This window comes from Barbus barbus, assembly GCF_936440315.1.
Source record: "Barbus barbus genome assembly, chromosome: 19".
In the NCBI taxonomy this organism is placed as follows: domain Eukaryota; kingdom Metazoa; phylum Chordata; class Actinopteri; order Cypriniformes; family Cyprinidae; genus Barbus; species Barbus barbus.
Window position 1 is genome coordinate 29,596,544 of NC_136747.1, and position 22,682 is coordinate 29,619,225.

Sequence of the window (22,682 nt, forward strand, 5' to 3'; positions counted from 1 at the left end):
TATATTAAGCCATGTTAAGCACGCTTTTCTTTGAGGGAGAAAATGCTTATCGTGCAATTCAGCTTATATTTTGAGCTTGCATGTACACAGTAGGCTATATATTTTTAATATATATGTAATATAGCATATTTGGTCTTTCTTATCATCTTCATTAGGCCGCGTTAAGCGTTTTATGAACCACTACAAGCTGTTCTGTTCTGGGCTCATCTGCTTTTCTGTGTGTAATATAAACTGTAAACAGATTTAGTATTTTTAAATCACCGTATATATAGCCTACCTGAAGTGTTTCTATGGGGGAGAAAAAGCTTAACGTGCAGGGTGTTGCATTCTTATTCTTGGCTATTCTGCTTTATTAATAGTAGCCTAGTATTATTAATAAGGTTATTAATATTAGCCTAATAATTTTATCAGCATTTATTATTATTGAATTTGGTCCTCCAATGCCACTGTTTTAAAACATTAAGCCACATTAAGCGTTTTATAATGTCCCAAAACCGTGCCTTGAACTAAGCACTGACCGAGTTCAAAATAAAACTTAATGAATCGCTCCATTGTGAACATACGGAGAACCAGGAAGTAAACAGGAAGAGTTTGTCTGCAAAACACAAATATCTTTCCAAGAGAATGCAAAAGTTTTGCGAGGGAATGCGAAACATTTAAAAAATATTTATTCCTACCACACCAAATTTTTCCCACCACCATGTCGCTTAAGGGGCTCCGTAGTATATGTGTGTAAATAAATATATATATATACAATTTTGGAGCCCAAAGATGCAAATGAAGAGCAGCTTGAACTATATATATAAATATATATATATTTATGTGTATGTATATTTATTTTTTTATATATTTATTTTACTAGGCTGACCTTATATAAAGTTGTTACCTTGCAAAAATCAAATGAGCTTACAGTGATACCAGCAACATGGCTGAATGAAGAAAGGACACAGTGTTACTGGCCGCCATTTAAGTCACCAGAGAAGTGCACAGAAGCTGTAAAGTACAGACTTGATCCTCCTGTAACAATCCAAAAACCATGGGAGTTGCTAAATATTCAAGTTCACACGGACTCTGGTAATAATCTCTATTTTTAAAAAAATTCAATTTAATTTCATGTCATATATATCATATTTATCTATTGTATCATATTATAACTATTGTGTTGCTGTTGTGTTTAACCAAATAATATAATATTTTAACTATATCTCTTATTTTTTATGTTTTATTGTAGCCACATATAAACAGGCTAGGACAAAGCAAAAGTCATTAAAAGAAAAAAGAGAAAGGTAAGAGACATTTCATAGGCTACATAAAAGAGGAAAATATTTTAATTTGTTTCACAGGATAATTGTTGTTGTTTTTTGCTTCTTATTAATTGATTTTTATTGTTTATCTTTTTTTTTTTTTTAGGGTTTCTTTCACATCTCCATTGCTTGCAGTACCAACATCTACTCCTCCACAAATGTACTCTCATTGTGAGTCAGCTACTTTTATAATGATCAGTTAAATGTCTTTCTTTTTTCATTTTGGAAAAGTATGAAACATTTGACAATTAAAACAAAAAAACAAGCATTGTTTGATATCACAGTAGTTAGATCTATTTTTTGTGGTCACTAGATCCAGCTATATCAGCATCACAGTCTGAAAGCAGTTAAGCACCCTGGTCTGGTGGCCAGTTCAGCACAGGGCTCACACACTTAGATATAATACAATTATGTGTCATATTTTTAATGTTTTATAGTAGCCAAATATAACCAGGCCAACGAGAAGACATTAAAAGAACATACAGAAAGGTAAGAGATATTTGACAGCCTACTTTAAAAAAAAAAAATATATATATATATATATATTTGAAACAAATAAATTTACATGTTTCACAATATTGTTGTTGTTGTTTTGCATTCTATTAATTGATTTCTGTTTTTTGTTGATCATATATTTTTTGTTTGTTTTTTTCAGATTTCCTTTCACATCTCCATTGCCTCCTTTACAAATATCTACTCTTCATCAAATGCACTATCATGGTGAGCCAAATACTTTTATAATGATCAGTTAAATGTCTTTCTTTTCATTTTGGAAAAGTATGAAACATTTGACAATTAAAAAACAAAAAAAAACAAGCATTGTTTGATATCACAGTAGTTAGATCTATTTTTTGTGGTCACTAGATCCAGCTATATCAGCATCTCAGTCTGAAAGCAGTTAAGCACCCTGGTCTGGTGGCCAGTTCAGCACAGGGCTCACACACTTAGATATAATAAAATTATGTGTCATATTTTTTATATTTTATTGTAGCCATGTATAACCAGGCCAACGAGAAGACATTAAAAGAACATACAGAAAGGTAAGAGATATTTGACAGCCTACTTAAAAAAAAAAAAAAAAAAAAATTATATATATATATATATTTGAAACAAATAAATTTACATGTTTCACAATATTATTGTTGTTGTTTTGCATTCTATTAATTGATTTCTGTTTTTTGCTGATCATATATATATATATATTTTTTTTTTTCCAGATTTCCTTTCACATCTCCATTGCCTCTTGTACAAACATCTACTCTTCCTCAAATGTACTCTCATGGTGAGCCAAGTACTTTTATAATGATCAGTTAAATGTCTTTCTTTTCATTTTGGAAAAGTATGAAACATTTGACAATTAAAAAAAAAAAAAAAAAAAAAAAAAAGCATTGTTTGGTATCACAGTAGTTAGATCTATTTTTTGTGTGGTCACTAGATCCAGCTATATCAGCATCTCAGTCTGAAAGCAGTTAAGCACCCTGTGAGAACAGGGCTCACACACTTAGACAGACACACATTCACACTCACTCATCTACAGGTTATTCAGATTTAATCCCACCATCCCTGTCATATTTTAAGATGGCATGTCAAGTTAAAAAATTTTTTTTAAAATGTATTTTGAAACTCCTGCAATGTGTTGTGTGGCGCTTTGTCTGCTTTTGGGACATGTTTATTTAAATGCCTCCAGGTGAACCCCAAGCCAGTCTAATTATCCAAAGCAGTTCGCACATCCCTATACACCTCTTAGCTTCTAAAACCATAGCTACAAAATTCGGATAAATGTGTCAATCTACCTATCGCACTTTGTTGAAGCCAAATCATTGAATTGATTTAACATTTTAACAGAATCAGGAATTAATATTTATGAGCTAAGCAAAGAGGAAGATTTTAAATGCATAATGGCTTTAAAGAAGTGTTTCCATCATTGCCTGTAATTGAAAATAAATAACTAAATTGTATAAATTCTTTGGCAGGTACCAAAAGAAAGCGTCTTTCTGAATCTTCTGCTTCAATCATTACCCGTGCCCAGCCATCAGTGACAACAGGCAAGTAAATCCCAATTTAAATCCTAAATATCAAACATGTTTGATATGATCAGGGTGGCCCTGATTTGTGTGCGAGCAGATCGGAAAGTGCAAGATTCGATCTGTGAATGCCTCACATTACCAGATAATCTGTGCCGAACATCGGAGCCAGTCGAGGTGCTCAACAAGATTTTTGCTTCGGTTCTCGGGAGGGGGAAATCGGGGCTAAATCAAGCTAAAAATCCTGTAGTGTGAGCCCGGCTTTAAAGGGATAGTTCACCCAAAACTGAAAATTAGCCCATGATTTACTCACCCTCCAGGCATCCTAGGTGTATATGACTTACTTCTTTCAGACAAATCCAATCGGAGTTATATTAAAGGGGTCATATGATGTTGTTAAAAAGAACAATATTTTGTGTATTTGGTGTAATGCAATGTGTTTACGTGGTTCGAGGTTCAAAACACACATTATTTTCCACATACTGTACATTATTGTTGCTCCTCTATGCTCTGCCTTTCTGAAACGTGTCGTTTTTTTACAAAGCTCATCGTTCTGAGAAGTGAGGTGTGCTCTGATTGGCCAGCTATCTGGTGCGTTGTGATTGGCCGAATACCTCAAGCGTGTGATGGAAATGTTACGCCCCTTATCATGTTGTGATGCCGTGTCCCGGCGCGACAAGACTAAAACAATAAAACCCGCTATAAACGAGGCATTCAGTGAGGGCATAAGTACTGATTATAATGACTTGTACGGTCTTTTTACACGTTGCGCCACATAAACATAACACCATGTCTGCATTTGTGATCGTAGAAATGCCAAACAAGCACTTCTCTACACAGCTCAAAACTCGCGTTTGAATAGTCAGTAGAAAATTCTTTAAATATCGAAACATACTTACAGGTTGTGAGTCAGAAGCACCAGACTGTCCTTGTGACGTTGGAATTGCCCCACTTTGTTCACATCACAGCCATTTATAGTGTTCACATTGTAGGCTACTCTCCCAGGTTCAGGAAATAGTCCTCCGTAAAAATGCGCTGCACACACTCCAATATTTGGGTTGAACTGTTCTGGAACAGTATTGTAATTATAACTTAACCACTGATTCCTAGTTTTGTACTTCATTGTAATTCCATCAAGTTAGCATTTTTAAACATTCGCTCACTTAAAAATAAATCATTTCTGATCAACGATTTAATAACCACAAACAACCTGGATTTTATGTTTCTAAATGAAACATGGCTTGAAGACAGCTGCAGTTCAACAGTCCTTAATGAAACAGCCCCTTCCTAACTTTAATTTTATAAGTGTCTGCAGGACTGTTAGGAGAGGTGGAGGTGTAGCTGCTCTGTTTAAAGATGTTTATCAGTGCAAGCAAATGTCATTTGGTCAGTATTTGTCTTTTGAATACCTAGGTATTGTGCTGAAAGGTGCTCCACGCACCCTGTTTATCATTATTTACAGGCCTCCAAAATATTCTCCAGCCTTTGTTGATGAGTTCACTGAACTGTTATCAATGATTTCCTCAGAGTTTGACTGTTTTGCTATTGCAGGGGATTTTAATATTCACATAGATAATGCAGAAATCAAAACAGAAATCAGAAAGAGATGCATTAACGAGAACACTAGTGCGCTATTTATGGAGGCAATATCATTAACACCAAGCATTTCTGCAGACTCTGTTGATCTTCTCCTGGAGTCATTTAACTCAAAAGTTAAGAATGTTATTGATGATATTGCCCCGATAAAGGTCAGCAAGAAGACGGGGAAACAGAAATCAATTTGGAGAAAATCAACAGCAGTTCAGAGCATGAAAAAACAATGCAGAAAAGCTGAGCGGATGTGGCGGAAGACGAAACTCGAAATTCACTATAGCATCTAGAAAGACAGCCTTCATGCTTTCAATGTGGAACTAGCTACAGCTAGACAGACTTTCTTTTCTAACTTTACAAACAGTAACTTAAACAACACCCGCACTCTTTTTGCGACTGTTGAGAGACTGACAAACCCCCCAAGTCAGATTCCCAGTGAAATGCTCTCCGACAGCAAATGCAATGAGTTTGCTTCCTTCTTTTCTGAGAAGATCAATAATATCAGAAAGGAGATTGGCACATCCTCAAGTTATGCAGAGGTCACACAGATTCGACCGCAATTTCAAAAAGAAGTGACTATGTGTGTTTTTAAAGAAATTGATAACAAAATTTTGGAAGAAATAGTACAGCACCTTAAATCTTCAACCTGCTATCTTGACACACTTCCCACATCCTTTTTCAAAAATGTGCTTAACGCCTCACTTCTTTCTGGGACTTTTCCAAACTCCCTTAAAACTGCAGTTGTTAAGCCCCTTCTGAAAAAGCGCAATCTTGATAACACCATGTTGAGCAACTATAGACCCATATCAAATCTTCCTTTCATAGGTAAGATTATTGAAAAGGTCGTTTCTAATCAGCTGAACAACTACTTAAAGTCAAATGGATATCTGGACAATTTTCAATCTGGTTTCCGAGCACATCACAGCACAGAGACAGCACTCATTAAGATAATAAATGATATTCGCGTCAATTCTGATTCTGGCAAAATATCAGTGCTGGTACTACTAGATCTTAGTGCTGCGTTTGACACTGTCGATCATAACATACTTTTAGAGAGACTGGAAAACTGGGTCGGGCTTTCTGGGATGGCACTCAAATGGTTCAGGTCATATTTAGAAGGGAGAGGTTATTATGTGAGTATAGGAGAGCATAAGTCTAAGTGGACGGCCATGACATGTGGAGTCCCACAAGGCTCAATTCTTGCACCGCTCTTGTTTAACCTGTATATGCTCCCACTAAGTCAGATAATGAGGAAGAACCAAATTGCCTATCACAGCTATGCTGATGATACCCAGATTTACCTAGCCTTATCTCCAAATGACTACAGCCCCATTGACTCCCTCTGCCAATGCATTGATGAAATTAGCAGTTGGATGTGCCAGAACTTTCTTCAGTTAAACAAGGAGAAAACTGAAGTCATTGCATTTGGAAACAAAGATGAAGTTCTCAAGGTGAATGCATACCTTGACTCTAGGGGTCAAACAACTAAAAATCCAGTCAGAAATCTTGGGGTGATTCTGGAGACAGACCTTAGTTTCAGTAGTCATGTCAAAGCAGTAACTAAATCAGCATACTATCATTTCAAAAACATTGCAAGAATTAGATGTTTTGTTTCCAGTCAAGACTTGGAGAAACTTGTTCATGCCTTTATCACCAGCAGGGTGGATTACTGTAATGGTCTCCTCACCGGCCTTCCCAAGAAGACCATTAGACAGCTGCAGCTCATCCAGAACGCTGCTGCCAGGATTCTGACTAGAACCAGAAAATCTGAGCATATCACACCAGTCCTCAGGTCCTTACACTGGCTTCCAGTTACATTTAGGATTGATTTTAAAGTACTTTTACTCGTTTATAAGTCACTCAATGGCCCAGGACCTAAATATATTGCTGATATGCTCACTGAATATAAACCGAACAGACCACTCAGATCATTAGGATCGAGTCAGTTAGAAATACCAAGGGTTCACACAAAACAAGGGGAGTCTGCGTTTAGCTATTATGCGGCCCGCAGTTGGAACCAGCTTCCAGAAGAGATCAGATGTGCTAAAACATTAACCACATTTAAATCAAGACTCAAAACTCATCTGTTTAACTGTGCATTTGTTGAATGAGCACTGTGCTATATGTCCCAACTGACTGCAATGAATTTTATGTACAATCATTTTCTTTAAATTTATTTTAAATCATTTTCTATCATTTTAAATTTCCTTGTTTTTATTATTTTTATTTCCATGTTTTTATTGATTTTAATGTCTATTTCACTTTCTTTTATGTAAAGCACTTTGAATTACCACTGTGTATGAAATGTGCTATATAAATAAACTTGCCTTGCCTTCATTTGGAAGCCCAAACAAAGTACTTTCGCTTTCACAACGAAACAGCGTCTCCACAACATGGGACCGGCGGCAGCAACAATACTATCATTGTGTATACGTTTGGGCGGTGTTTTGCAAATCTTCCCACACCGTGACGTAGACATGCGTGTTTTAATGAGGTGTTTTAAGGGGGCGTGGCAGTCTTAACTTTTATAAAGAATATCTCTTTGGTTTTGAGACTTTAGTCTTTGCAACTTCAGGGATCTTATCTATGCACAAACAGCTTGTAATACTCCAAAGAGAAAGGACAACTTAAAATCACATCATATGACCGCATTAAAAAATGTGAGCGGATGTTTTTTGTCAGCAGTCAAACAAAGCGCATAAAATCATGGGCTGATTTTCATTTTTGGGTAAACTATGCCTTTAATATTTATCACACCACATTGAAGTTTAAGATTTGTGTTACTTGGGAAACTCAACAGTAAATTTATTTTCCTTTTATTTAAAACAGTTTCTTCCATAATGGAGAAGGTAAAACGGGTCATGGAACGAGTTCATGTTAAAATTCAAGCCACAAACCAAGACGTGATCACTACCTACATTGGGTAAGTGCTTATTGAACGATTTCAGCTCTTGCTATAAGATATAGTTCCTGACAGAAACAGAATATCGCTGTATCTTGTATTTATGGTAATGATAGGAATTTCCAATGCCACAACAAATACCTTGAGAGTGCGTGAGCACACTTGGCCCATAAAATATATTCTGATTCTATATATCACCAGAGGTGGGTAGAGTAGCCAAAAACTGTACTTATAGAAATAATTACTCGGGTAAAAGTAAAAGTAACAATCCTAATAGATACTTGAGTTAGAGTAAAAAAGTATCCACTGAAAAATCTACTCAAGTTGCAAGTTACTAGTTACTTTGGATAAATGCATGTATTATTGTAAAATATTATTAGGGATGCCACAATTCTCAATATAATATTGAACCATTCGGTACTATATTATTATGAATTTTCGGTACGACGGATTATGAGTTGCATTTTTTCGGTTTTGCGTTTAAATGATTTCCGTGAGTCTATGCGATGAGATGAGGAACTGCCTCCTGCTTATAACAAGCATTTAAAAAAAAAAAAAACACGCTGAACATCTTCCGCTGTAATTACTTGTAATAAGGAGCATGTCTAAACCTGTTGTCCAACAAAAGAGAACATTATAACATGTTTTACTCCACAATAATTTGCTTTTTTGATCTGATGTGGCTTCTTAACCCAGAATGAGGTAAAAATATATTCTATACTGTAAAAAAGGCTATGTCGATTAGCAATGAATTATAAATATATTTTATTATGAAAATACCCAAGATGGCTTGAAAAACTTGGATACGTTTTCAGTGGCTTGAATAATTATTGAACCATATATTGTCCCAGTCGAGTGTTTATTGTCTTCATGTTAATCAGTCAAAACGTCTCCATCTTAACTCTAGGCTGTTACCAATCTAATTTTACATCAACGAAAGCCATATTTCCACTACACAGGTGTAACATCACAACACGTATTTAAACAAAATTGCATAACGTAAACAGCTTATAAAAAACAATGCGATGTCATGAAAAAAAATCATTATTTTTGAGTATTGCTCTTGATTTTGTAATAATGATCACGTATGTCTGTTAAACTCAAATGCGCAGTTCGTCATCACTCACTTGTGGAAAACAAACAGGACGTTGCTCAGTGCTTATTCATCTCTTTAGTGTCTTCTTTTTATTCAGCATAAACTTGAACAGGGCATCAGCTTAGTACCACGTAAACAACGTAACGACGTAACAGCGTAATGTCATCACACCAGACTCGTAATACCTTCAAATAAAACAATAGGTAATTTGGCTGATGCCGTAATGCAATGTGTAAGAGTGCAATCCTTAACAATGTCGATTAGACCTAATAAAGGGGAAATGCATGAACCGTTATGAATTCCTGAGATACTGAGTTATGGATTTTCGCAAAAACATTTCTCCGCGGCAACGAATCAAAACACCTCTGATTGGATATTGCATTCATAAGCTCAACAGAAACATGTGCGATTGGTTGTAATGCTCAACGCTGTGGACCGTGCTCAAAAAGAAATTTGATTGGAGTGTAATAAAGCAAATGTACTATAAATGAAATGAACACTTTTCATTCATTTCACCGATCTAGCTTACCACTACTACAAAGTTTTACTTAAATTAAATCTTATGTATACCTGTGGAGTCGTTCACATACAGCACACACGGCGTTCAACTAATAAAGATCCTCATTGCAGGCCAACAGTAGAATTTGCAGATTTAGCATCAGTTGACTGTAGGTCTTTATGTTCTCCATGTTCTTAAATGTCCTGGTATGAATGAGAAACAGCTTCAGACGATTCAGTGCGTGCAGGGAACTGAACAAATCATTCAAAGTGATTCGTGAACCAATTCAGACAGTTTTGCAGACTTGTTTGGTCAAGGCCTTGAACAGAATCGACTCTGCATCGTTCATGCACCAGATAGTTGGCTTGGAATAAATTACACAATTTCTTAACATGTATTGCATAAAAATTAAGTAACGAGAGGAACGTCGCCCAGTGTACATTCTTTGGAAATTTACTTGAGTTAAAGTAAAAGTACGCATCTTTAAATCTACTCTTAAAAGTGCAAATTTTTCAAAAAATTACTCAAGTAAATGCAATTCATTTCTACCCACCTCTGTACATCACAAAAGATTAGCAATGGTTGAGTAGCTCTATGAACTCATAGCTGTGCTTTATCATAAATGAAGCATGGCTGTTGGAAAAACAATCATGGACTAGAACTATCTCAAAAGTTATTGTTTTGTTGCAGATCTCATTTGTAACTCACTTTGGATACATAAGTCAGTTAAATGAATACGTATGAATGCTATTTTTATCCACAGGGATGCCATTTCAAAGATGGATAATATATGTGGCAACAAAAAGATAACAATAGGGTTTTTTGGAAAATCTGGAGAAGGAAAAAGCTCCCTAGTAAATGCAATTCTGGGGAAAAGGAATCTATTGCCATCTGGCAGTTTTGGTGCCTTTACAGCTGTTGTTACTCAGGTGGAAGCCAATCTGAATAACTCAGACTACATAGCAGAGATTGAACTCTTCTCTAAAGAGGTGCCATCATTTATATTCATCTTACCATGACTTTAATAAGAGTTCTTGACAAATATAAAAAAATAATATATATATATATATATATCAGACTGGAGGGAAATAAATAAAATCTGATTTTCTATATTTACATCTGCAGGAGTGGGAGAAAGAGCTCAAAGATTTTTTCAGAGTTTTGGTGGATGAAAATGAGGACAGGGATGAGGAATGGGAAATTAAAGTAGACAAGATCACTGCACTGTACGGAGCGGATGCATATAAGAAAACATTAGAAGAGCTCAAGAAAGATGCCAAATATGCAGAGATTGAAGACATGTTGTCTGTCAGTAAGAAAGCAATCTCAAACACTGATGTAAGTTTTTAGGAGACTAAGGGCCAGATTTACTAAACAAGGCAAATTAGCGTGAGAGCACAATTCCAAAAAAAGCGCTGATGGCAGTGGAAATTATTGGGTGATCTGCTGACAATGGGCAAATTAAAAAATACAGATGCAACATTTAATTTCCATAATGACCAACATAATCTACCAAGAGCTGCACAACTTAGTAAAAGGATGCAAACAAGCAGAGCAAATTAAAAATAACATTAGCTTGTCTGAATAATGTCTTCCGATGGCATTCCAAATAAATTAAAATAGGTGAAAAAAAATGATCTCCCTTCTTGTAATGTTGGGTGAACAAAGGTGAGATGAGTCAGATCCAAATGCAGTTAAGTTTAATACCAAAATGGATTAGCAACAAACATGGGTACACAGGGAATCTCAAACCAGAGGTTTGTTTCATAAAACAAGTTTACCAAATAAGCCAGGCTTATTTCAGTTAGTCTGACTCATTGTCTAATGATTTGGATCCATAAAGCAAATTTAACATAGATCAAGCTCAGTCACTCTGGCAACTTGTGCTGGGAAACTAACCTGGTCAGGAGCACGCTAGCTAAGCTGAGCTCCTCTAACTCTGACCCTAACTCTGAGTAACACACTGATATTACCGCTGACTCTCTTACATACTATTATTTGACTTTATCAGTCCAAAAATAAATGCATTAATCAGCACAAATATATTCGTTGTTTGCCAGGGTGGATCGGTTTGATCCATGATCGACATTAAGGGCTGCTTAAGAATAAGTGTGCACATCAAATTATCTTGACTCACTGAACCATCAAATTGGATCAAATTAGTGAGATTGCGTAAACTTAAATAGCCGTTTTTGGAACGGCTTTAGCCCATAGACTGTATAAAAATATGGACGTAGTGTCCGTGACGTCACCCGTAGGTTTCTGAAGATTATTTTTGAAACCCAAAGTGGGCAGAGCTGGTCGTCGCCTTCTTGGCAGCGCGTCACTCCCGGATATTCGAGAATGGGCAAAGAGGCGGGACGTGGGTGGAGCTGGATGATGAAACCATGCCCGCCTAGCTCGACGGTGGTGACAGCAGCGGCAATCCACCTGTCACTCAAGTGACCATGCCCTTAATTATGCAGAAATTAAGGCTTAATATAATTTAAATGATGAGTTATAAAAATATTCACCCCCCTCGCAGTTGTCATAAAGGGCAATATTAGCTATATAGACCAAAACCACTTTTTGTACCAGGCTGTAAACATACTTTTTTCTGCTGTAAAGTTGGGCATTTTAACATGGGGAGTCCCTTTTGGAGCCAGCCTCTAGCAGCAAGTCGATGAGTTGCAGTTTTATTCACTTCCGTGATGGTTTCAAGAGAGAGACCAGAAAGCTTGCTTTAGCCCCAATTGATTTCTTAGGTTATTTCAAGGCAAAATAAGAGTCTTTGAACACACAACACAAGACAGGGAAATTCCTACAAATGCATAAGGTCAGCTGCAATAATGACCGTGTCCACGGCTTTTCATCGGTTGCTTTTTGTTTGTTTTGGGGGTTTTTTTGGCAAAAGAGGGTTTGCGGTGGTGCAAGCTGTTTGTAAATCTGGCCCTAAATATTTAAACCTTATGTTTCATAATAATGTTAAATGGAAAATAATGTATTCAGATTTTTTTATTAACAAAATAAACAATTTATTTCATAAATAAACAGGTATCTGCATTTGCCAATGATGTTGCAAGTTACATACAACACAGTACTGGTCACTGCTACTGGCCACTTGTGAAGAGTGTGACGATCAAGATTCCAGATGCTCATAAACTTCTGGAGCACATTGTGCTTCTAGATCTTCCTGGGACTGGATACTGCAGCAAGATTAGAGAGGACCTGTGGAAAACTGTAAACAGTATACTCTTTAAACAACACTTAATATGTGAAAATTCTGTCATGATTTACTCATCCTCAGCCCATGTTTTTCAAGCTTTAATAAGGGAGCAAAAGGCACATAGTAAAAGTATCATAACAATGTCTCAGATAACTTGTGAACTATATTATAAGTCATCTGAAGCCATATGGCAGCTTTATGTGACAGACAAAAAATGTACAAGGCACTATGTACAAAAAATCTGCCTTCGCTCTCCTTGGCTTGCAGCATTCACACGAGAAGTAATGAGGTCTGATTCATGAAAAAAATCATGACAATTTTCATTTTTTGGTAAAGTGTTCCTTTAACAGTGGAACATGTATCAATTCAACATAAACAAATGTGCAATTTAAAGCAATACTACAGGTTGCCAGATATTCACATATTTTTATCTTTCTAATTCCATAGAAACTGAGAGCGTGCTCTTCTGTGTGGATTGTAAGTGCTATCAATCGAGCAGCCACTGACAGAGACCCCTGGGGGATAATACAGCACTGCATTCAAGACCTGGGACCAGGAGGAGAGTGCAAAAACATCAACTTCGTCTGCACCAGAACTGATCACATTGATCCGAAAGAATATCTAGTGTTAGAATAAAGAGATCTTTTTCAATAATCTGCATTTCAACATAAATTTAATAACAATCTAAGAACTGATTTAAATTTTTACTTCTTTTAAAATTGAATTTTATTTATTTTAGATCTGTACGACTCACTGAAGACCAGATTTCTTCAGACAAGGTTTGGTGACTTTACAAGAAAATATACCATCTTTAATTCCAATGCAGTTTAAAAGGCTATAAGTCTGATTTAGGAAGGCAGTTGCTGTTTTCCTAAAAACTAACAATGGATTGCTCTAAAAAAAACAGAAATGCCTGATCTGACTCGCAGGCTAATTTGACATAGTACTTAGACACTAAATCTTATTTGTATAACAAACATTTGCTGTTATTTCAGAACCTGAATACAGTGTGCATACTTCATAGGAACAACTGTGCAAAGGAAATTGTGAAAAGGAAGTTTGAAAATCTTAAAATCATGGTATATATGTGAACTCAACATATATTGAGATATTATTCTTATTCTTAATTCTTATTCTTAATTCTTAATTCTTATTCTTATTCAGAAATCAAAAGTCACATTCACCACTGATGTTTTCACTGTCAGCTCCGAGGCATACTTAGATGGAAATCCACTTCTGGAACCTATTGAAACAGGTAATCAAGTGAAACTGGAATAAAAAAAAAAAGAGTTTATTTGCATGTCTTATTACTCTCTATAAATTTAAATATTGAAATTTTGCCAATTTTCTGTAGAAATCCCAAAGCTGCAGGACATTCTGAAGAGCACTAACAGGAGAGTTAACCAAGAACTGACCAGAGATTATGTTAATGAAGCAAAGAGAGTTTTGTCCTTCATCCAAAGTATCCAACTACATTCAGATAAAAAAATGGTACGAGTCAGAATTTCTGATATTTCACTTACAAATGTCTTCTGAAATCAGCCAATAGGATTATTCGGTAATTAACCGTTACATTTCTTTGTGTTTTAGGTGGAGATGAAATCTGTAGTCCACAGAGCTTTGCAGAAGAACCTAGTAAAGGCACTGAAGATGTTGGTTCGTCAGTTTGACTCACTTTATAAGATTTTGGATCAATGTCTCTCAAAAGGTGTGGAGAAATCCGTGGAACTGTGTGTTGGCACCAAAAACTCCATGATTGCATCTGTACGTATAATTCTGTTGTGTGTAAAATATTGAAAATATTCAAAAAGCCCTTTTCTGGGCTTTCTAACTGCAGTGACATTTTTGCTTTGTGAATCAGGTTACACCTGAAGATAAAAAGGGATTCCATAAAACCCTTCAAGCATTGTACAAGAACAAAGGATACTTTTGGCCAAAAAACTGGGATGCACCCCTAGATCTAAACTTGTGCTTGGCCAAACATATGCACGACAACATCCACGATGAGTTTAATTTAATTTTTCCGTATGTTCTACTGTCTTTCCCTTTTCACTGTACCTTAAGTTGAGAAAAACAATATACAGTGTTACAGTATTGGTGTTTGGTGATGAGTTTTTGACTCAAGGTCTGCATATAAAGTCACACCAGACTTGGCTTTCTGCAGACCAGTCAAGTTCTTCCACACTGACTCAATCAATCATTTTATTTTTGAACATTTCCTTATACACAGAGACACTGTCATGTTAGAATAGAAAAGGGTTCTGTCCAAACTGTTGCTATAAAATTAGAACACAATTCCCTAGAATATCATTATATGCTTAAACATTAAGATGTGTATTCATAGAAATTACTAAAGTAGTCAAACCTGTTCTTTAGAAGGGGGTGTATATACTTTTATACCCAATACTTTTGTCCATAATCAGCACCATTGTGGGTGGTGGTATTTGTTACAAATTACAATACTGATACAAAATCAAAAACTCATGATATTCAAAGGCCTTTAAGACAATAATGCATATGACCAGAACTAGAAGTACCCATTTGGTCTTGTCATTTCAGTTCTACTGTTTTTCATTACTACAGTGTTGATGCCAATAACAAATCAGGAATGTCAGTGCAGGAACAGATCGATAAGTTCAGTATCATCCAAAGAGACACTGCTTACCCACCATCTTCCATTCTATACCACATGGAAAACTTCATCAAAACAGAGGTTGGTTGTCTTTCTTTCTTTTCTTTACTTCCATTGATTTATACGTCATCCATCTACAGGCAACTCTATTCCAATGAATGATTATTAAAGTGCAAGCAACAAAATATCTTTATAACAAATCTTTCACTGACTCAAAAAATAACATATTGTCACATCTCAAGTATCAAAATGCAAAGGCCTTCTCAAGCAGAAATGCTCTTTTCTGCCAAATACTTTCCTTAAAAAGAGTGAAATGCAGCAGGTCACTCACTTCTGCTGTGTTGCCAGTATTTGTAGTTCTGTTTCCAGTTCTGATCGCTCTCTTGTTGTTTTTTCTAACAAAATGAAATCCTGTTTTATACCTAGTGTAAATTATTTGAATTTCAACAACAATGACCATGGCATTTATACTTACTAATATATTTAATACAACATCATCATAATAATAATGACAATTAGTATTCTTATAATAGTAATGATATCCATATGAATAATTATCTGCTTTTACTTCCTGATAAGGAAGCCAAAGTGAAGGCATTCCTCAAAAGAGAAGTTGTTCATAGAAAGAAGGAAATCTACTCGTCAATCCAAACAACAATTCAGAATCAAATGACTGCTGGCTATGAACGTAAGGAAGCATTTTAAACAATACACACTAAATTCAATTGAGTTAACTTGCCCACATGAGGTTGCACAAACCCCATGACACATCTGTTAGTTTTAAGACCTCGGATGAGACCAGTTATCACATTTTCTTCCTTATACTATTTTTCTCTCAGGGACATTCTATGTTTGTATTGCCTATGTTAAAGAATAAGAATGAATATTAAATGTATTACAGAAGCTGCAAATGAGAAAGGACCAGGAGCCATGATGAACAGGGAGAAACAAATAACAGAAACAATCGAACTGCTAAAACACGACATGTTCAAAAAAGCAAAAATGGAAGTTCTGAATAAGTTCAAGGACTTAAAGGTATCTGAATTTCACAAATTCTCAATTTTGTTGAAACATATTTGCTGCTTCTTTCTGAAGATACTTGCAAACAACACAAAATTGTCTTATTTTGCTATATACCTTGACTATGTATTTTCTGGTGTTTCTTTCTAAAGGATTATATATGCAAGACCCTTGAATCTGAGCTAAAGAGATCAATGGAACAATCACTTTCACAAACCAGCAAAACCAACCTAATGGGTAAGAGAGAATTAAACAACATGAAACAATCTGATGACTACTCTAAATATTGACCTTGTCTAAATCATCACAAATATTAAGACTTAATACATTAAAATCAGTCTGAACACCCAGTAATATGTCTTTTCTAGATGTCTCCAAAGAGATTGAAATGCTGGAGGGTCTGTCCAGGCAGCTGTCTGACTGAGGTCATCATTACAACAGAAACAGCATCTCAGTATTTTTCAGTAAACGTTATTTTTAGCATAAAGGTATTTGTATTATAAAGCATAATCTATTATTATGATTTATTTTTTCCAAACCTTTAAATTGTTGGACCAAACATTTGTCTGTGCAACTAAACGCATAAGAACAACTATTTTGAGGTGTAGACTACTGCTGAATACAACTAAACATAGGCTAAAGTAAAATATTAAAATTAATCTTGTTGCTTCATATGGTTGTAACTTGCTTGTAGTTCACTGATTATGATAAAGTTTAAATTCTAAATCCAGTTAATACACGAGAAGCGGTAAGGTGTGCAGATAATTTTTTTTGTATATATACACCATATCAAGGTGTCTAAATTCGCATTAGTTATGTTTTATCTGAAATGTTCATTAGGTGTTGGAAATAAATATTAATTCAAATAATAATTAATTATAAACAAAACGTTTAATTAACATTCATGTATGTGTTAACAATGTTAATTTTTAGTTGTTGATTGATGCCTAATCCATTAACATTGAAATGAACTTCAGTAGTTGTACTTGTGTACACAGATAGCATATGTATTCAGAAAAACAGTAAGACTAATCTTAATAAAAACTTTCTAATGTGCTATTGTGCAGTATTTGTTAAATGTGTGGCATTTAATATGTACTCTGATGATGTGCAAAGATGACGAGGATGATGAGGAAGAAAAGTACCAGCAGAAGGATGCTGGGAAAAGGCAGAAAGCGATTTAATCATCAGAAACTTACTACTGAACTGTGATGGTGAGTGTAATGAGGATTCAGCATCAGTGGAGTTGGGATCCATGCACGGGTTTATTTATAAAGGAAGTAGTTTAAACAGGCAGTGGTCAATCTCCAGTAAGAGGAAAGGCAAATTGAAGACATGGTCATAAACAGGCACAGGGTTCAAAGCAGGCGGCAAACAATCCAAGAAATATCCAAACAAACAAGGCAGAGACAATAGCACAGACACATAATAGGAAAAACAGTCCTGGGTTGTACACAGGCAGGGCAAATAAACAGAGTAATTCTCACAATTTTCAGCTGAAGGAAAACGAGACTTGGAGGAAGTGAGTTATTTTAATAGAGATCAGGTGTGAGGGTAATCAGTACAAGGTAGGGGTCATGGGATGGCAAATGGAGTCTGTGAACACATATCCCAATGTGCCTACTTAAACTGCGCTCTTTTGATGAGGAAAAAGTGCACACTTTTGAGTGTGTAGGCACGCTTTGGCATAGATATGCATAGATTCCCTACTCGACCGCTCCAAATACATTGACATGTCTGCCATTTTGGAACGGTCAACTTGATGTCATTCACCATAATTATCAAAGAGTATTCAAAGATATACAAGCATGACAAATAAATGCATACTCCGAAAGCGCTCTTCAAAACATGAGAGATTATTACTGGATGCTTGAAATTGAATGGGAGAATGCACGTTTTAAACAGCTTATTGTACAGGTGCATTAAGCTTCAAAAACAATCACTGACATCATGAACCAGAATACATTAACACATGACGACCCATATTTGCATATATTTAATGATCAGAATTTCCCTAATAATTTCCTAATAATAGTTTAAGCAGCATCTATCAGCACAGATGATGTTATGAATCTTTGATGCAGCTTTACAAAGAGGCTCATTAGTTGGTAATTAAATACAGCAGATGTATTTTCACAGAGTGGCTGATTCCTGGGGTTCACAAGGGCAAAAAGCTATACAAATAAATGATAAAAACAACAATACTATTACTTAGATCAAATCACCCCATTGTACTTTATTCGCATTATTGTCTTTTTGTGTATCCATTAATCAGATTAATTAACAACACTTTCAAAATATGACAAAATACATAACTAAATAATTTAAAGTGGCAGCACATCAAACACACAGCTTTCACCAACAACCACAATATTTTCTATGCATATCCCTATAATAATGGCCCGAAATGTAATGAAGCACTAACCTTGCTGCTCTGAAGAATCTTACGTTTTTTTTTTTAGATGTTTCTGGGATGCACTTGACCATATCATTGGGAAATACTCAAGAAGTGATAAGAATAATGTTTGCATCACATCTTTAAAACCACAGATCGAAAAATCACAAAACTTTTCTTGGCCACATCTATATCTTTTCCCATAAAGGGATAGTTCACTCAAAAATGAAAATTCTGTCATTAATTACTCACCTTCATGTCTTTCCAAACCCGCAAGATCTTCGTTCATCTTCGCAACACATATTAAGATATTTTTGTTGAAATCCGAGAGCTCTCTGACCCTCCCATAGACAGCAACGTAACTGAAACATTCCCAGGCCCAGAAAGGTAGTAAGGACATTGTTAAAATAGTCCATGTGACATCAGTGGTTCAACCGTAATTTTAACCAATAATAACGAATTTATCCAACAATTCTTCTCCAAGTGACCATCCTCCACCATTAGAGAATACTATGACGAATTTTTAAAACATCCATTTCCCACTAACACAATGACCAATCAGTGATATTTAAGAATCGGCTCAACGGTGCTCAAATGCTAGCGTGAAATGGACGTTTTAAAATGTCAGTACCGACTGGTACAGAGATAGTATTCTTGTTGCTGAAAACAAATGCATTTAGTTTATTATATAATTTATTACATTTCAAATTAATTTATTGATTCTAACCCATTTAGTTATTGTTTTCAGTTCCTTTTTTTTTTTTTAAGCTCAGCCAATGCTGCTGAAAACATACAATTGCAAGTAGAGTCATAAGCATACATAATTATTTTAGTATTGTCAACAAATTTATAAAAATAGAAGAAAATAGTGGGCCTAAACAACTGCCTTGTGGGACACCACATTAAGTGTTTTTAGCCTCAGAAATGATACAATAAAAAGCACTCTCTATTTTTTGTTGGAAAGATAATTTCTGGCCTCAGATCTTTAAATAAATGTAGATAAAGTCAACAAACACAATAGGGATGCAGTTCAAATGTTCTTATGTGTGGTAAATTAAACATGTATTGCAAAAATATATTGACAGAATCCTCTGCAGATCTTTTGACTCTGAAAGCAAATTTCAAGTAACCAGTGATTTCGCTATATGTTCTGGGACCCTTTTACAATTTATTGAATTGGGACCCCTTTGTAGGACCACGTTCCACATTCCTGTGTGTTTTTTGACGACTGGAAACGACAACAGTTCCAGAACCACCAGAACCAAAAACACAGACACAGAGGCAGTACAATAGTCAAAAAACAAGTCCAAACAGCTGGAAGGGGGAAAGTGGGAAGAGAAAACATTTTTAATGTTTTTTTTTTTTTTCATATTTTAACTCACTGATAAAAGTTTTTGTAAAGCTTGCAAAGCCATCTGTTTTGTGTTGTACTGTACCATTATGTTTGTCATCATGCGTTTTGTCCAGTTTTCCCTTTGATTCTCTGCCCGATTCTGTAGAGGAAACTAAAAGTTTTGTCATAGAGTTTAGCATCAACCTGCTGTTCAACCCATGAAGAAAGCCTCAACCGCCCACTTTAAAAATCTTATTTCCACATATGCATTGAACTTCTCTCACCTGTAACAGTCACTGTGATCATGATTTTTCCTTCAGAGTCCAGAACTCTGTATGTTCCTGCATCACTGGCTGTGAAATTATTAATGATCAGGTTTTTATCTTTGATGGTTATTCGTTCACTCTGAACTCCATCAGTTCTGCTCCAATTCACCTTCCACTCTGTGCTTCTTCTGCTCTGATGCTGCACTTTATCAGCATTTGGCAACAGAACACCCAACTTCAGCTCCTCACCGATTTTCACAGAAATCTCATCTATGGAGACACAAAGACTTTAATAATTAACCAAACGCTTTTCGCCTGCCTCAAGATCTCTCACCGTTTACACTCCGACTGATACACGTGAACAAACAGATTTTACTGTATGTTATATTTTACTGTAAGTCACCTCAGATCACCATTTCATCAGAATCATTCGACTAAAGCGACAGTCATCGATTCGCATGCAGCCTTATAGCACGGCAACTTATGTAATGCTCGCCGTCTCCTTATTTCAGGGAACAGAGGTTTTTGGAGACACACGTATAACATCAACAATACTAGATGTGGGAACACAAGACAGACTACACTTTAAATACTAAAGCAAATGAAGATCATTAACAAGAAACACCTGAATGTAATGAATGACACAATCAAACATGAGAGAAAACCAGGTCACAGAATACATGAGGAAAGAAAATAGAACAAAACAAGTCCATAGGTGTGACAACTAACCCTCAATCTGTAGTTTGATGGGTTTGTCGAAATGCATTTCTGAATTCACTGATCTTGTTCCACAGAAATAAAGACCCGAATCTGACTCCATTAGTCCAGAAATAACTAGCGAGACTGAGCTGGTCTCCGTATCTGCATCAAGTTTCAGGCGACTGTTTTGATGGTTTGTATTTAACGCTCTTCTGTAGCCTATGGCAGATATCAGTATTGTTAGCCGTCCAGAATCAGGGTTCTGGTGATACCAGGCCATTTCAAATTTGTCGGTCATGTTGCAGTTCAGACTGATATTTCCATTCAGCTGGTATCTTAACAGAGTCACATCATGTTCTGAAACATCTGGGGAAAAAATGATAAACCAATTCTCTGAAATTGTTTTGATTAAAAAAAAAGTTCATTACAAATTTAAATAAAATGCTTACCTTTGGAAATTGTAGAAAAAACACAAAAGAAAACGACTTTCTTCATTGTGTCTGTCGTTCGTAACAGTGTCGATCAAACTAAAGGATTCAGCACAATACAGAAACACTTGAACCACAAAGTGTTTTCACTTTCTTTACTAATCATGAAGTGCTGTGTTTTGTTTCAGCTATCCTGTTTTATCACTTATGCTTCAAACCTATGTGCAGTTACACAATGAAAACACATTTTCATGTGTCACATGTGGTCTGTGTGTGTGTGTGTATGTGTGTCTATGAGTGTGTGTGTGTGTGTGTTTGTCTGTGTATGAATGAATGAATGAATGAATGATGCATTTATATAGCGCTTTATTGTGTATTGCTGTACACCCAAAGCGCTTTACAATCATGTGGGGGGTCTCTCCTCAACCACCACCAGTGTGCAGCATCCACTTGGATGATGCGACGGCAGCCACAGGACAACGGCGCCAGTGCGCTCACCACACACCAGCTACAGGTGGAGAGGAGAGAGAGTGATAGAGCCAATCAAGTGTATAGGGATTATTAGGAGGCCATGATAGACAAGGGCCAGTAGAGGGAATTTGGCCAGGACACCGGGGTTACACCCCTACTCTTTACGAGAAGTGCCATGGGATTTTTAATGACCACAGAGAGTCAGGACCTCGGTTTAACGTCTCATCCGAAAGACGGCTTTGCGTGTCAAATATGAAGCATTTATGGCAACGTAAAACTATTAATCAGCTTAATCAAATGTAATGATAATGATAACTGATTAAAAAAATATACAAGTGCTTTCACACTTGGTTTGATTGCTTGGTCTGCCTCCGCCGGATTGAGTTCATACTCTATTTATTTTAGGTCAGAACCACAGTAACATTTGTTTTGTTTCCAATCATCAACGCAGAATGGCACTGGCATCTACAGCTGCCATGAATGAGCTGGCAAAATAGACATCCAAATAAAAACAATGAAGAAATTCAAAACTATTCATATAAAATTATTATAATTGTATACAATATAACTGTTACAGTATATGGTGTGTGTGTGTGTGTCTATATATCTACACAACAGTTCTTTCTGGTCCTCAAATCTGATTGGCTGATAAGAGTGCAATATTAGAGTGATATCAGAACTCCAACAGCTGTTTCACAGTTTGTAATTGTATCACTCCACTTGCAGTACTTCTTACAGCAAGTGTCATGGAGGGCGCCCAAATCCAGTATAATTTTATAAATATTACTGTTTTTTTTTTTCACGGAATGTAGCTTTAA

General features: G+C 35.9%; 2 protein-coding genes across 5 annotated transcripts in view; one reads left to right on the top strand and one right to left on the bottom strand.

Annotated features, from left to right (window-relative positions):
* Positions 1-17,347, top strand: part of LOC306885647 (nuclear GTPase SLIP-GC-like) — a 28,264-nt gene extending 10,917 nt beyond the window's left edge. For 2 of the 4 annotated variants that reach the window (XM_079442313.1, XM_079442314.1), the window contains 24 exons: positions 863-1,074; positions 1,232-1,286; positions 1,411-1,475; positions 1,742-1,793; positions 1,960-2,024; positions 2,296-2,344; positions 2,522-2,586; positions 3,278-3,349; positions 7,748-7,841; positions 10,179-10,404; positions 10,541-10,753; positions 12,449-12,634; positions 13,068-13,246; positions 13,360-13,399; positions 13,616-13,699; positions 13,785-13,875; positions 13,975-14,111; positions 14,211-14,384; positions 14,482-14,645; positions 15,204-15,333; positions 15,832-15,940; positions 16,154-16,287; positions 16,425-16,509; positions 16,641-17,347. In XM_079442313.1, coding sequence (XP_079298439.1) covers positions 863-1,074; positions 1,232-1,286; positions 1,411-1,475; positions 1,742-1,793; positions 1,960-2,024; positions 2,296-2,344; positions 2,522-2,586; positions 3,278-3,349; positions 7,748-7,841; positions 10,179-10,404; positions 10,541-10,753; positions 12,449-12,634; positions 13,068-13,246; positions 13,360-13,399; positions 13,616-13,699; positions 13,785-13,875; positions 13,975-14,111; positions 14,211-14,384; positions 14,482-14,645; positions 15,204-15,333; positions 15,832-15,940; positions 16,154-16,287; positions 16,425-16,509; positions 16,641-16,696 — 2,737 coding nt within the window. In that variant the 3' untranslated portion in view covers positions 16,697-17,347. The remainder of the gene's footprint in view (positions 1-862; positions 1,075-1,231; positions 1,287-1,410; positions 1,476-1,741; positions 1,794-1,959; positions 2,025-2,295; positions 2,345-2,521; positions 2,587-3,277; positions 3,350-7,747; positions 7,842-10,178; positions 10,405-10,540; positions 10,754-12,448; positions 12,635-13,067; positions 13,247-13,359; positions 13,400-13,615; positions 13,700-13,784; positions 13,876-13,974; positions 14,112-14,210; positions 14,385-14,481; positions 14,646-15,203; positions 15,334-15,831; positions 15,941-16,153; positions 16,288-16,424; positions 16,510-16,640) is intronic. The other 2 variants (XM_079442315.1, XM_079442316.1) reach the window with 2 other exon arrangements.
* Positions 17,348-19,433: 2,086 nt separating this feature from the next.
* LOC306885013 (uncharacterized protein) lies at positions 19,434-21,528 on the bottom strand. The gene is made up of 5 exons (XM_079441319.1): positions 21,415-21,528; positions 20,996-21,331; positions 20,285-20,536; positions 20,104-20,172; positions 19,434-19,981 (listed from the first exon to the last, which is right to left on the bottom strand). The coding sequence occupies exons 1-5, from the start codon at positions 21,458-21,460 to the stop codon at positions 19,836-19,838; spliced, it is 849 nt and encodes a 282-aa protein (XP_079297445.1). The 5' UTR covers positions 21,461-21,528; the 3' UTR covers positions 19,434-19,835.
* Positions 21,529-22,682: the final 1,154 nt, after the last annotated feature.